This window comes from Cicer arietinum, chromosome 6 (assembly GCF_000331145.2).
Source record: "Cicer arietinum cultivar CDC Frontier isolate Library 1 chromosome 6, Cicar.CDCFrontier_v2.0, whole genome shotgun sequence".
NCBI classification, from domain to species: domain Eukaryota; kingdom Viridiplantae; phylum Streptophyta; class Magnoliopsida; order Fabales; family Fabaceae; genus Cicer; species Cicer arietinum.
This window is the reverse complement of record NC_021165.2, coordinates 32,676,464-32,692,569: the sequence shown is the minus strand read 5'-3', so window position 1 is coordinate 32,692,569 and position 16,106 is coordinate 32,676,464. Positions and strand designations below refer to the sequence as shown.

Genomic DNA, 16,106 nt, shown 5'->3' with positions numbered 1-16,106 from the left:
TATCCACTTTGAGGATTTAATAATGTAGGTATGAGGGTTTAATAATGTGGAATTATGATAGTTTTTTTTTATGTTATTAACATAAGCGAAATTATATGGAGTATATTTTGTATAGAAAAATCTTTTCTTTTGTTGGAAAATCTCATAAAACAAAACTTTATTCATCGTTCTATATATAGATCTATATCTAAATAAAATCTTCTAAAGATATTTAGTCATATTATTCTCAATTGTGGATATATTTAAATATAAATCTAAATAATTTTTTAAAAAAATATTTAGATATATTATTCTCTTAATATTATCATGATTATTGAATTAAGATTGAACTCACCCATATTTTAAATATATTTTAAATCTTGAATTGACGTAGTCAAAGTGTAACTGGTGTTGATTGTAGTTGCTAGTTAGTGGGGGACTAACAATTGTAGAAAGTCTAAATCAGAAAATAATTTCAAGGAGTGTGGACTTTAAATCCAAATTCCAATCTCAATCCCTCTCTCACAGACACAATAAAATATGGCTAGCTTTGTTTGAAGAGGATGGTGTGTGCAATTAATCATTAAAGGGGTAGTGGAGGCATGATGCTTAGACATCAATTGAACACAGGCAAATGCTTCTCCTTGTGAAGCTCTTGACAAAGTTTCCAATTGGTATTCTATAATGACTTCAACACTGATCAAGAAAATGAGTACTCTCCCATCTAAACTTTTGTGCTTCAATCTCTGGCTAACATTTTTCGAAATGGTAATTGCATTTCAAAAGTTTCATATTCAATTAAATTTATGAATTTTTTTATAATTATAGAAAAATAACATTTCAAAACTTTTAAAGATGGAGAGAAATAATTTACTGTGGAAGGAGTGGGTGGTGGATTCCTCTCTCTATATATATATAACCTTGCGGGGGTTTCCTTTTTGATAAATGAATGAAATGGCAATGGCATATTATACTATTACCACGAGTTTCGGCTCTTAGGGCCGGCCATTTGACTAATCCACGATAATCTGCTTTGAACATGTGACCTATGCTTTTTGCAGCCGTCTAACTAGAGTTCTTCACTAAGACTTGAATTCATGTTCTCTACCTTATGGTGTCGACTGTCGAGATACTTATAACTCGACCAACTCTAGGTTGGTTGTGGGGTTCTTTCATACCTCATTTTTATCACCCTAGCATTGTGCTAAACAAAATGGGAGTGATTAGAAAAAGCAGCGGAACTGCACAAATATGCTAAACAAAATGGGAGTGATTAGAAAAAGCAGCGGAACTGCACAAATATACAGTAGTAGATACAAATTGAAAGATGGAGAGAAATAATTTACTATGGAAGTGGTGGATGGTGGATTCCTCTCTCTCTATATATATATATAACCTTGCGGGGTTCCCTTTTTTGATAAATGAATGGAATGGAAACGGCATATTATACTATTACCACAAGCTTCGGCTCTTAGGGCCGGCCATTCGACTAATCCACGATCATCTGCTTTGAACATGTGACCTACGCTTTTGCAGCCGTCTAGCTAGAGTTCTTCACTAAGACTTGAATTCAAGTTCTCTTCCTTATGGTGTCGACTGTCGAGATACGTATAATTCGACCGACTCCAGGTTGGTTGTGGGGCTCTTTCATACCTCATTTTTATCACCCTGGCATTGTGCTAAACAAAATGGGAGTGATTGGAAAAAGCAACGGAACTGCACAAATATACAGTAGTAGATATGGATTGAAAGCAGTTCAATTATTAAGAATACTTCAATCTAAAGTCGTGAATACTGCTTAAAATAATTCAATTCTCTATAATAGTAATTACTGGGAGAATAACACTCCTCCACAATTATTCAACTTCACTAGGATGTAGGGAATATGTTTTATAACTGTCGCAGCACTGCTGTTTTACAAACATGGAATATTATATGAAATACTGACTAAAAGCATGGTTATATAACTACATTCACATTATTATTTTCACCCCCCCTTGAACTAGCTCCTGGTAAGAAAAAGGCTCTGGAAAGATGTATGGCCAGCATCTAGAAAACTTCTGCTTATCAAAATAGAACAGATAAGAGATGCCACTTTGATGAGGTGAGCATATTTAAGCTTGAACTAGTTTTCTGCATGACTATTATGCTTTTAGTGGCTGTTCTTTGTAAGTATAATTCACCCCTCGATCACCATCTACCACCTGTCCAGTCCCCCTCAATATCCTGCATCATATTATGTCCACAAAATTTTAAAATGAGCCAAGACATGTTCTTGTAATAGACTGGTTTGAATGATTGAGAAAGTAAAATGGAAAATGTTTATTGCACACTATTTTGTAATAAACCTTATTTGAGGCAGTGCTGTCAATCGCAGATCAGATAAAATAACATTTTATTCAAATTCTGCTATATTTACAGTGCTATTGCGCTGCTATAACCATTATTTGACAACACTTTATACAAAATAGTGTATTGCAGAACTAAAACGATTAGTTCAAAATCCGTTACGCTACTGCTGTAGTCACTATTTGACAAGACTAATTTGAGATTAAAAAAGAAGATAAAAATATTCTATTTTCTTTGTTAAAAGAAAATGTAACTTTCATACCATTTGTTTGTCAACAACCCCTCAACTCCTACAGGACCTCGAGCATGAATTCGACTTGTACTTATTCCAACCTATTCAACAAATAAAACAACCAACAAGAAAATGAGAACAATTAAAATAACTACATTACTAATAACAATAGACTTTCTGGAAGATGCATTACCTCTGCCCCAAGCCCAAAGCGTGCTCCATCACAAAAACGTGTACTTGCATTGTGGAATGCAGCAGCACTGTTTATCCATAAGGCAAAATGGGATATTTCAAACAACCAACAACATCAAATAATAATAGTTATTTAAATCCTTATGTTTGCTGAGTTCTAAAAGTAAACACTAATCCTAATGTGGAAAAAGTCTAACAAGTCTAACAGTTAGATGACTATAATAATCAGAAACAGAAACAAAGTAGTTCAGCATTCTTTTCAACTTTTCTAAATTGATGGGATCAGTAAAAGTTTTAGATTATACAGATGAGAATAAAGCAAAGTAAAAACTATTAATATTTGCATGATTGAGGAAAACATTATGTCCCAAAATTAATAATAATGGATCAAACTTTGGGAAGTATGTGATGATTGGGGATCCAAACAAATTGTGAAAAGCATCTGAAGTGCCCTTCCATCTCATCATGCTATGTCAGCATCTGTTGAAAGCAAAGGATCAACCAAGGATACTGACCAAAAAGAAAATACATACCTGTCAACTTGCGATATGAAAGTCTCAGCCACTTCAGCATCTTCTGTCACAATGCATTCAGTATGACCACTGCAGAAACATCAAACAAAGCCGCAAACACCTTTAATAAAATTAGTGATAATGATAACAAAAATGAAAATTATTCCGAGAACTCGAACATGCCTTCCGTATTTATTTATGTGGTCAATGGCAGCGAAGACATCTTCAACAATCTCAATTGTGCAAGTAAGTGAGCTGTACTCGTGATGAAAAGAACTCGTTTCTATAATGTTTAGCATGGCACTGGCTTTTGGTCCACCATACATTTGAACACCTGCAAGACATTTATATCTATTTATACATGTTTTCCCAATTTTGAGACAATTATGATGCACTTTCTTGCACAGTTACACCATGCATATTCAATCATCACAAAAGATTATTACATTTAAACACAAAACTAAATCCATTATCTTACGAAAAAACCAACAAAAATTCCATTTAAACCAATTTTCATATAAATCCATTATGAAGTAAGGTCAAACCTTCACGTTGAAGTTCAAGGATAAGCTCATTAAGTCCACCATTACACGACAGGTCTTTGTGTACAAGAAGAGTTTCCTAATAATATCATGACACATTATTTCAATGAGCACAGTCCATAAATTCTATTCACAACATCAAAATAACAGTCAAGCAAAATCCAACAGGCTAGGAGAATGTCGATGAACATTTTTTACAGGGAACAAAGCATTGCAAAGGATGTAAATGGTAATTACCATTGCATTGCAGGCGGCAGGATAATCAGTCTTTGCATCCCTAATTATCTGCTTTGCCATATCAATATTAGCAGACTTGTCAACATATACATGACAAATTCCATCTGCATAACAAAAACACATAAAACAATTTCAATAGAAGTCCTAGTTTTTCTTACATGTTTACACATAGGAAATTTATGTGATACAATACCTGCATGGCCAAGAACTGGAATTCTTGTTGACTCCTTGATTTGAGAAACAAGCTTGTTACTGCCTCTAGGGACCACAAGATCTATTACATCATCAAGCTGTGGCAAGTATAATAATTAGTGAAAATCATCACAAAAATATAATTATGAGGATTTTAACTTGTAATATCTACCTTGAGTAGATCCGGAATTTCATCCCTTGAAGTCACAAGCCCAATGAGTTTGCCGCCGACTGTATCTGGCATGACTGAAGTAATCACCTACAATAAAGAAGAAATATATATGTAAAGATGGAAACCTAATTATAACAAAAATGATGGTCTAGATTGACCTGAAAAAACTACAGCCTCAACTAAAAAAATAAATGGATAAACCTTGTGTAAGGCAGCATTTGATCTTCGGGCTTCCTTTCCTCCTTTAAGTAATAACCCATTCCCACTTCGAATTGCCAATGCAGCAATCTATTAATTAATTTATCAAACAACTCATACATCAATATCCAAATTAACTTGAAAGAAATATTTCATAAACGAAAAGGATATATTGAAATATGATGATATAATGAAACAACAATCAACTTATACTAGATAGGTAATTTATAATCATGTTCTTATATTTTTCACGCTAAGTAGTGGTTGAAAATGGAAGATGGATAACACAAAGTGCCTTAAATACCTGAACAAGAGCATCGGGTCGAGATTCAAATATAATCAGGAGTACACCCAGAGGACATGATATTTTCTCCAGGATGAGTTTATCAGCTAGCTGGACACATACATCAGCAATCAGAACAGTCAAAATGAGTGAACTTATTTTTTGGTAAAATCAGTCACTGACTATATTTTTTATCTTAGATCAAGATCAGTGAACATAATTAGCTACAAAATCCATTTCAGAATTTTTCATTAACCAAATACTGGAAAGATGTTACATACATCAAACACTTTAGAAGACATTAAACATGTTAAACATGAGTTTATGGGTGATTAATAAGAGTTTCAAGGACCAACATCTGTTGGTCCAAGCAGCAAGGAGCTCTTTTATGCTTAAGCAAGGTTTTGGATTAAAGTTTTGTGAATACAAAAAATTAGCACATGAGAGTTTTGCTCACTTATAGTCAACCCGGCTTGACTTGAATTATATAGAGAATATAAAACATAAACAAAGAGTTAGGAGGATAAGAGAGCCTCCTTCAAATAAAGAAAAGGGTTTATTATTTGACCTCAGTTCTCTTTAAAATCCGACCCACTGGTTCCTCCATATCTGCCAGCATGCGCACAGACTTTGCAAGCCTAGAGATCTGTCGAGTAAAAAAAAAAAAGAGTCAGACAAAACACATTCATTAAAAAGCATGTTTTGGATTGTGAGGAATCAGTGCCAGACAATGAAAAGCAACCATATTAAGTTCTTGCCTTCTCAGGCTTCAGGGTTAAACGTGATATCAGCGACTTGTCATATCCAGCAGTCACAGCATCAGCAACATCAGCCTCATTTTCAAGGCTTATCATATTTTGGTTTTTCTCCAATGCATCAGCCACTGCCAGCAATATGTTCCTCCTTTCAACAGATTTTAGAGCCTGAAAACCAAAATCATTAAAGTAGTACAATTGGCTAACCTACTTCAGTTCACTGTGTTGGGAATAACCAAAGCATGTAAACACTTAAACTATTTTTTTCAAAGATTAATGTAAATTTCGATATTAGTCCTCAAAAAATTTCATTACCAAACTTGCATTTCATAAAATGCAAAACTTCTCCATTGAACTAATTTAGCCATAAAACTAATGCGTTTATGTTCTAATATTTGCTTGCAAGAACAGTATAGAAGTTTTCTCATTATGTAACTGTTGTTACCTGAAGTCGTCTAGAACTATTACGTGCTGCAACTGCCATTTCATGTGCGCTCTCTTGCTTAATGTTTTTCCACAGATGTGCATCTTTATGAAAGACAGTACCAATTTTCTCCCCTTGAAGCACCCGTATGATGTTGTCTGTGGCAAAGCCACTTCAACGGAGGTTGAAATACAATTTCTTTGTCAGTAAAATGTAAAAGCCAAATGTATACTTGAAATTTAAATCATGCTCTACATACATGCAAATTATAATATTGTTCGCTAGTCACGACAAATATCAGAATCCTTTTTCATTGCTTGAACTATATCTTAGGATATAATAGATACTTGTAGTAAATACCAATTGGTGCAAGCAAAACAAAATTCCATTTTTATTTTTTCCCCCTAGAGTTGCATGCACTATGTGCCACTATTGATAGCATAAAAGAAATGAGCATTGTATCTACATGACATGATACAGAGAACTATATTTCTCATATTTCAAACAAAATTAATTCCAGTGGTTAAATAACAGTGCTATAGCATTGCGGAATTTGAACAAACCACTATTTTTCGCAATTGAAAACACGTTGACTAATTAAAAGAATTTTTCTATGGTATGAAAGTGAAACGAAAATAGTTTTCTTCATTCTTCAGTGCAAGCACTTTGTTAGAGAAATTAAACAAGAGACAAAATGTTACATACCTAGTTATAATAACAGGGATGCCAGCATGAGCAGCACAAACAGCAGCATTGACTTTAGCAGTCATACCCCCTCTGCCCAATCTTGATTTGTCTCCAAAAGTAATTTCTCTTTGATGTTTTTCTTTTATATATGTATGAATTAACTTTGAGTTTGGGTCATTTGGAGGACCACTATAAAGGCCCTCAACATCGCTTAATAAAACAAGAAGATCAGCTTTAAGTTCAAGTGCTAATAGACCAGCCAAGCTGTCATTGTCCCAGAAAATACCAGAAGAATCCTGCAGGCAGTGCTTACAATTTAAGGAAATATCAAGTATTACAAAACCACCATGACAAGACTATGTTGTCAAAAGCAAAATAATTTTTTTTTAAATAAATAAATAGAGATAATTCAGTGAAATAGGGTTATATATATTTTTAATCCCCATAAAATTGAAAAAAAAATATGATTATGATCCTACTAAAAAATTATTCATTTTCATTCCCTACAATAACAAAACTAGGCTTGTTTACTTTTTGAAAACATTTTGTGTTTTCAATTTCTAAAATACGTGTTTATTTTACCTTGATGAAAGATTCTTAAAGTGAACTATTGTTATGAAGAGAACATGAAATGCTAGTTAAAGAAAATGCATTTCTGAAAATAATGAAAACAGTTTTTTGACATTCTAGAAATGTAGACAATTATTCACTTCAAAAGTTTTTAACTCTTGGTTAAAAAGTAAAGTTAACACAATTTTTTTAAAATGGAAATAAAAAATGTTTTCATAAAGTAAACAATATTCTAGTGTTTTTGGTCCTTGCCAGTAAAATCACACAATTGGCGTATATTTTAGGGACTTAAGCAGATGAAATTTTTGTAGGACCGCAATCAATTTTTTTTATCAATTTTATATGAATCAATGATAGATTTAACCCAATGAAATATTGCAAGAAAACCTAGAATACCTCATATGGTGCCTTCCTAGTACTAACAGCATCATTTTCATTGAAAATGGGGATGACCCTTAATTCTAATAATGAGCTCACAGTGTCTGATAGTTGTTTTCTGAAACCTGCATCCTTAAAAAAACCATCATTCACAAGAAGTTGCGAGGAAGTTACATCGAGCTGCACAAGAAAAAACTCGTATCAGCATCAATATGGAGGAAGAAAAGTAAAAAAACAACTGATAAGCAACTAAGTTTTGGTTCCACCTGACTAAACATAGTATCATAGAGAGCCATGAGACTACTCTGCCCAACAGCCGCACATGCTTTCCCATCAAGATCGCCTTGTGGTTTTTGAAGATCAGAAAAACTGCAAGACAGGTAAACAATTTCTTTCAGGTTCATCATTCTTGTCCTCTATCACTTTTTACATCTTCAACACAAATTAGTATAAGCTTGTTTGGTTTAAGATTTTTTCTGAATGCAAAGTGGAAAACTGTGCTTTGCGAGTCCTCGAAATATTAAAGATTGAAAAGGAAGCATGCTTGAAGTAGGGAATAAAAAATTTAATGACTTCATCAAAAAATATTATGGTCGCGTAACATAAGGGCCGAAGGTACAGTAAACTAGGCCAAAATATGACAGTAGTTATGTTTAAAACAGATATTCTTATTCTCATACTTTTCAAACTATGAGAGTAGGAAATCCATTACTAGTTGAAAATATGGTCCATGTCATTGAAAAAGATAGAATTATGGTAGTGAAAGATAATTTTAAGAACCTGCTATTGGCCAATCTGCGATATCGAAGTCTTTGTCTGCCAAGACCAACAGCACCTGAAGTCACCAATATAACTTCATAGCCTTGAACGTTAAGTTCTTTAAGCTGCAACAAACAATTTCATCAGAAAGATAGCTTACAGTAACAAAATAATAAAACAAAACATGCACACACATCAATACAAGACTAGTAACCATATCACAGAACAAAAACAGAGAAGGACATTGATTTTTCTCCTATTCATCACCTTTATAATTTTCCTTTAGTTTTTTTTTTCTCTTTTCATTTCATCTTCGTCATTGATAAACAGTTTAATTAACAACATTTAGCTAACACATATAACAAGATGTCATAGGCTAAAATTATTTGCAGCTAACACACATATTTGCAGCTAACAAGATGTCATAAACAGTTTAATTAACAACATTTAGCTAACACGTATAACTTAGGTTCATGAATACAAATATATATACATACCTGTTCACATAGAGCCCCAAGTCTTCCCAGTGCTAATCTTCCATCACTCCGAGTCACAACTGCTGTTCCGACCTTCAATCAAGAAAATAGAACAAAACATTGATTGCAGAAGTAGCAAAAAATGGGAAGGATCTTTTTAACTAGTGTTCTAAAGGTATTGATTATAAATCAAGATATCAAAATATTTTTACCATAAATAACAGCATTCGATACAATAATAATTTTAAATTTTCACCATTTTTCGGTCAAGACTATTTTATTTTTAACCACAAACACTAGTTTGCAATTAATAAAAAGGAATACATATATTACTTGGCAAAGGAAAATAAACATAAAACAATTAAATTGTGGAAATTGATTGCTGGGATCCATGCATTTACACTATTGTGAATTTGGATGATCCAATTTTGATTAGACGATTTATATCTAACTTATAGAGTTTTGAACTATTTTGCCAAATTTAAATGCAAACCGTCTGATTAAGATCAAATACGTGAGATCAAGTGACTGCGTGACTACATTGATTGCCGGGAATTTAGGTCCAAAAATTAAGCACAAAATTGTGGAGAAAAATAAATGCAATGAAAAATCAAAAGCAATAGCATAGTGAGTTTGAAATCTAAGGAAAGAGTACCAAAAAATATCCAAGGAAATTAATTAGAGCTTAATACAGCATGTGATTTCTCGACCAAAGATATGATTTACAATAAAGCACATATATAGACACTAGTAATTATTTAATCAAAAATGAATTAATTGAATATAACTAAAGTGTTGATGGACACCAAAACACGGCTTTGATCAGAATTGTCGAATTACCTAGATGATTTACCATTTGCCTCTATACATTGTATCAAAAAGTGCAATAACAAAAAAAAAGGTTAAATTCATTACAAAAAAAACGTGGATTAAATTAAATTCACATCTATTTCCCTGTACGAGAGTGATTAACTTGTTATTTCAATATATAATTATATTTTATTTCCAAATTCTAAAAGAAAACGATCATAATGATTAAAATTTTAATTCATATTTTTGAACTAGAAATTACGTTATACAAAATAAGAGAATGCATGTCATCCATAATAACAATAATACCATATTCAAAAAATATATGGAAAAGAGGGAGATAATTATGGTCATTTTACTACTATCTCAGAGCCGGTTTGAACTCGATGATTTGAATATTGAGTAAAACTCTAACCACTAAACTGATAATGATAATAGATAATTAATTAACTGTTAAATAAATTGACAATGAGAAATGATGATGATCTTTGTTAATCAATGCAAATCGATGTTGTTTAAACACTGATTAAATATTAACAATAAAACAAGTAATTATAAATTGAAAAATGACGAAGCGAGACCTTGACGACAACACGATTGGCTAACTTGACGAATTCTCGAGTTGGATCCATGGAGTTGAAATGACCAAGAACCGAGTCGAGTTGAGTCAATAGAACGAGTTATGACTCGGTGAGTGACGGATAGAACGAGCTGCGAAAAACGAGAAATGCGGAAATTGTTGGGATCGGAGGAGGCGGATATATAGGTGATTTTCAGCAGACGTGGCAGAACTACCACGTGTTCAACTGGGATCTGTGGGGCCTACGAATCACGGATGGTTACATTTTTTTATTTGTGGTCCTCTACTCTGACACACTGACCAGGTTCCCCGTTTTCATGGAATTCTTTATTTTTAAAGAAAAGAAAAATGCATTTAGGTAAAAATTAATTTTTAATTAAATATATTAACTTTTTAATTATTATTTTTTGTTCATTTTTTATTTCAAAAGGAATAAGTTAGGATTTATGGTTGATTAGAGTTAAATTTAGGTTCAACTTAACTCGATAGAAATTTGGTTCATTTAAAAATTTGTTAGTTTATCATTAAATAATTTTTGAGTTTGAGCGATTCAAGTTTACGAGTAATTCGGTAATAAATCAAACTTAGGTTCAATTTAACTCAATAGAAGTTGGTTCAGTTTAAAACTAAACTTATTTTCTAATTCAATTTCAGCTCAGTTTAAGTTTATGAGCAACTTGATACAATTAGAAATCTCAAATCAAATGAACTAAAAGACAAATAAATTAAAACAAACAAAACGTGTTCTTTCAACTTTATGGAAAAATATTAATAAAAATTAATTAAAAAAATTAACTGAAGTCTATATAATTTAAACTAAACTCAAAGATCAATTTTTTTAGATCAATTTTCTCATTACTCTTTTATAATAAAGTTGAAGAGAGTTCCCTGCGATGAGATTTTTAATTAAGTTTGAGCAATAATATAACACTTAAAACAAATCGTTTAATTAAAAAATAAAATAATTTTAAGAATCATATATATTGTATCTAACTTTTAAATAACACAAGTTTTATCTCTAAATAATATTGATAAGTCAAATATTATAACTAGAAGTAATTGATTTGAACAAAAAAATGTAATATCACATATTAGATTTGTTGACAATTTTTTTATTATGTTAGAGACCGAATTTAATTTTCTTTTATAAATAATAAAGTTGTATCTCTTTTTATTAGATTTAAAATGATATAAAGAATGTCTTAATATTAGATTGATGAAATTTATCATTTGTATTAGATTATTAAGTAGAATAACTCCTTTAGAGCTACTTTTTAAGTCAAACGATTCTCATTCGCTATATATATATATATAGCGTACATGGTGAGAACCGATAGTTATTATGAGAAACAATAACTATTAATAACAACCATAAGTTATAGTTAATGCATAAAATTAAATTATTCACTAAAGATATTATGTGATTGTATCTCCACCCAAATAACTCTTGAATATTATATATTGCGATATCTCTAAATTTATTTTCCTTCTATTTTCATAATAACTCGAATTAATTTTTTTTTAATCTAAAAAATTAAACTTATTCCCGTACTTGTAAGATAAGATTATTTAAGATTTTCTTTTTGAGTAAAGGATCTTGTTATTATTAAACCTGCGCATTCATTGTTTATCAAAAAAAATTTAAATCTTTAATCATTGTTTTTTGTTAATAACAACAAATATGTCACTTTATCTATTTTATTTTGCCTCTTCGATCTGAACTAATTTTTTAATGCACGTAATTCTTGTGGCACATATTAATCAAGTGTTGTCTAACCCCGTCTGCAAAGAAAAAAAGTACTTATTGTTTATTAATTAACTCTCAAATTTCAATCTATATTATTGTAATATTTTATTTTGACACTATGATTATTTATATAGAAAACATGACTATGTCATATGAAGAATAAGAAGTTTTTAATGTTAAAATAGAAAAGAGTTTTTATTTAAGTTATTTTTAAAATGGAAGGGAAATAAATTTAATTGCATTTATAGTATCAAAATTTATTGAGTGGGAGCATATTTTTAAAGGTCGTAGAAACTGACACTTGTTTTAGATTCAACATTTTAAAAAATGTCCTTGTAAGAAAAAAAAATATACTAACAAAAATCTCCGAAATCTGAAATTTTAATAATGTTATCTTGAAGAGAATGATTGTTTTGTACCAGACACATATAAGTCCAACTGCAGGTCCATGTGCCTACTAAAGTAACCCACGTTATTTCTTTTTATCGAAGAAAGTTTATCTCACGTACTGGAACGCGATGCAACAATGTAGAAAAATATAAAATTGATAATTATAGTTTAAAAACGTTTTTGATTTTTTTTTAAATCAGTCTTTTAATCCCTTATTAACTAACGTTTAAGATTTTTATTGATGTTTTACTATTTTTTGATGACATGTCATTTTTATTAATGACTTAGTATTTAGATAGTATTTATGAGTTAAATAAAATATTTTTTATATTATTCTTGTTGTAACTAATTTTATTTATATATATTAAAATATTATAAATTAATTTATTTAAATATATTAAATATTTGAATTTATTACATTTTTAATATTTAAAATTTATTTATTTTACCCAAGAATAATTAAAATTTAAAATATTTAAAATTTTATTTTTATATTTTAATATATAAATATAATAAATAATAACATTAATTACAACAATAATAACATATAAATTATTTTATCCAAACTACAATTACCAACTAAAGGCCACATAATAAAAAATAATAGGGCATCAAATTTTTTTTAATAATTAATTTATAGAGGGACTAACAAACTTATTTTAAAAATAGAAGGACTAAAAATTTATTTTTAACAAAATAGAGACTAAAAATATATTTAAATAATTAATTTTTTATTATTGTTTTAGGAGATAAATGATTTTGAATAAAAAAATAAATTAAAATTTAATAATTGGTTTAAAAATAAATAAATAAAATGGTAAGCTAAAAGATTTATAATAATCCTTTTATGGGTTAGAATCCTCTTTTTTTTTTAGTTCTTTATCAAGTGTTCTTGGGACATTTGTAACTTATCAGTATCTATCATTTATACATAATTATTAATTTTAGAAAATGTATAATAAATTAAAATTCATTAATTTTTTGATTCTTTGTCACTGTTCTATATATTCATGGTAAAATAATTATTAAAGTAGTAATACATGTTACTAAATTTTATTAAATAAAAAAAGTTTATATTGATATAAAAACGTTATTTTGCATATATATTTTCTTATTTTTTATTTATGTATGTTATGGCTTTTTAAATGTAAATATTTTACCAGTAATTCATTTATTGCGATTTTTCTTCAATAATTCTTTGCATTCAATGCAATATAGTTGAAATTTTTTATAATAATAATTATTATAGTTTACTGTAGTGAGTAATTACGTAGAAAAAAGTGTAGTGATTAATGACTCAATAATTTCAAATTAAAAGAAATATCACAATTCAATACTTCTTGGGTGACCAAATTTGATTTCACATTCCCCATTATTATTATTTTAAGGCAAAAGATGTCATTCCAGTTCCAACATTGCCATTATTTAAGAAAAAAAATTCCTACTTGACCACCTACCTATGAGTTAGTAGCATAATTTCCAATATTCATTACATTAATTGGTTTAATTTTTAGTGATTTAATAATATTAATAATAATAATAATAATTAATAATTAACAAAAATAAAAAAGCAAAATATTTCATTTAAATTACAATAATACCACAAATATTTTTGTTGGGAAAAAAATGCTATTTGACTACCTTCTTTTATATATGTATTAAGATTTGTTTTACACTAATTGAAGATAGTAACTTTTTGGTAATTTTTTTTTTTATGAAATGATTTAATCATTAAACTCACATACATTGAATATAGTAACTTCTTTAAATTACGTTTAGTTTATATCATTTTAAAATTTGATGAATATATATTATAAAGTTTGATGAATATTTTTTGAAGAATTAATATGAATTACATATTAATTGTTGCAACAATTTAATAGAATTTTTAATAATTATTTATATTTAATTATATTAATTATTTTTAAAAATAAGACAATATTAACTGTAGAAATATAATATAACTTATAAGTCAAATTGAGAAAAAAAAAATTTAAAGGCGAAAAATAATATATATATATATATATGTATATATATATATATATATATATATATATGTATATTTATCAATAAAATAAATTTATTTTTAAATAGAGTTAAATATAGTTAATATTAATGATTTAAATCAATTACTAAGGCAAACACACAGACACACCTAAAGAAATTAGAACACATATTAACACTCATTTTAAAAATAAGACAATATTAACTGTAGAAATATAATATAACTTATAAGTCAAATTGAGAAAAAAAAAATTTAAAGGCGAAAAATAATATATATATATATATATGTATATATATATATATATATATATATATATGTATTTTTATCAATAAAATAAAACAAAATTACAATATACATATATGCAATTGAATGATGGCATGATGAAACTTTTAAATTTTTAAAGAGTTTCATTTATTTCAAAATAAAAAATAAAAAATTCAATTAAAAATTAACTTTAACAAAATACCAATAACTAATAAACAAAATGTTTGATATTGAAGGAAGAAAAAAAGATAAATATTACTTTAGAATGAAATATAAATAAATAAAATACTTAAAAAGTTAATATATTTAATTTTAATTTTTTATCAAATAGATTAACTTTTCAATTATTATTTTTACTTATAAAAAAAAAAAAGAAAAAACTAACTGTGTGCATATTTTGGTATTGAGTGTAATATTTATATAATTATGGAGAACTACCGAAAAAACTAAGTGTGTGCATATTTTGGTATTGATTGTAATATTTATATAATATGGAGAACTACTGTGATTTTCACAAAAGTTTATATATATTTGGATCAACAATGATAGCATCATAATTTTGTAAAAACTACAAAATGCATTCAAATATATTGCAATCCAGACATTCAATTTTCTTTTTGTACCAATCTTACTGCGAATGAAAACATTCAAATTTTTCCAAAATCATGATTCTACCATGATTTTCTCAAACACAACGTGTATCCATAAATATACTATATAAAGATGAAGATATTGATGAAAGAAATTGTACCTTAACAATCAAGCGCTTAACCTTGTTAACAAAAACTCTAGAAGGATCCATGTTACTCAAATCCTCAGTTTCAGCTAGCAAGTTTTTAAGGTGATTTGTTGTTCCATTAGAGAGGGGAATCTCAGAAGGTTTAGTGATGGAAAATTTGGTAAAGCCATTTTGCAAAGTTCCCATGTTGTTTTCTTCTCTGTTTTGAAGTGAATGAAAGAAGGAAGTGATGATGTGAGCTTTAGTTCAGAAGACAAGGGCTTTTAAAGGCCTTGGATTTTGAGGTTTGTCCTTTACAAACTAGATTTTTTTAGTGACACCTCATCAACATATGTGGTTGACTTTAGAGCTATACTCTACTGCAATAATTTGATCTGATGTTTTTTGTTTTTTTTTTGAAATAATGAATATTAATATTAGTAGTTAATCCTTAATTTTATTAGATGAAGAAATTAAACTCATGATTTTTTTATCTCTCCAACACCTCTAAACTACCTATGACCAAACCACTTTTTGATAGGTTAAATATATATTTTTTATACAAACTCAAAGATGTTTTTAAGAATTACTCACTTCGATCAATTACTTCACATGTTTTTAAACAATAATTGACATTGTTTAAGTTTCTCAAAGA

At 28.8% G+C, this 16,106-nt stretch overlaps 1 protein-coding gene across 4 annotated transcripts; it reads right to left on the bottom strand.

Annotated features, from left to right (window-relative positions):
- Positions 1-1,751: 1,751 nt before the first annotated feature.
- P5CS (delta-1-pyrroline-5-carboxylate synthase) lies at positions 1,752-15,702 on the bottom strand. Of its 4 annotated transcripts, none has more exons than NM_001309676.2 (20): positions 10,329-10,472; positions 8,959-9,030; positions 8,483-8,586; positions 7,969-8,071; positions 7,721-7,882; positions 6,773-7,050; positions 6,089-6,239; positions 5,647-5,811; positions 5,457-5,534; positions 4,910-4,999; positions 4,609-4,695; positions 4,408-4,494; positions 4,237-4,333; positions 4,044-4,147; positions 3,810-3,885; positions 3,448-3,598; positions 3,286-3,354; positions 2,754-2,820; positions 2,591-2,661; positions 1,752-2,205 (listed from the first exon to the last, which is right to left on the bottom strand). In NM_001309676.2, the coding sequence occupies exons 1-20, from the start codon at positions 10,377-10,379 to the stop codon at positions 2,124-2,126; spliced, it is 2,145 nt and encodes a 714-aa protein (NP_001296605.2). In that variant the 5' UTR covers positions 10,380-10,472; the 3' UTR covers positions 1,752-2,123. The 4 variants fall into 4 exon arrangements, with proteins under 4 accessions (NP_001296605.2, XP_027190998.1, XP_004506632.1 ...); XM_027335197.2 differs by lacking the exon at positions 10,329-10,472 and adding an exon at positions 15,485-15,702 and having other exon boundaries at positions 1,772-2,205; positions 6,773-7,062; XM_004506575.4 differs by lacking the exon at positions 10,329-10,472 and adding an exon at positions 15,485-15,701 and having other exon boundaries at positions 1,772-2,205.
- Positions 15,703-16,106: the final 404 nt, after the last annotated feature.

Bases quoted from the DNA above. Each gene is read 5' to 3' on its own strand.
- P5CS (XM_027335197.2), bottom strand. From the start codon at position 15,658: ATGGGAACTTTGCAAAATGGCTTTACCAAATTTTCCATCACTAAACCT. The intron at 8,587-8,958 runs GTATGTATATAT...TGTTTGTTGCAG, and splicing joins TTGGGGCTCTATGTGAACAG to CTTAAAGAACTTAACGTTCA. The intron at 5,535-5,646 runs GCAAGAACTTAA...TTTACTCGACAG, and splicing joins TAACCCTGAAGCCTGAGAAG to ATCTCTAGGCTTGCAAAGTC.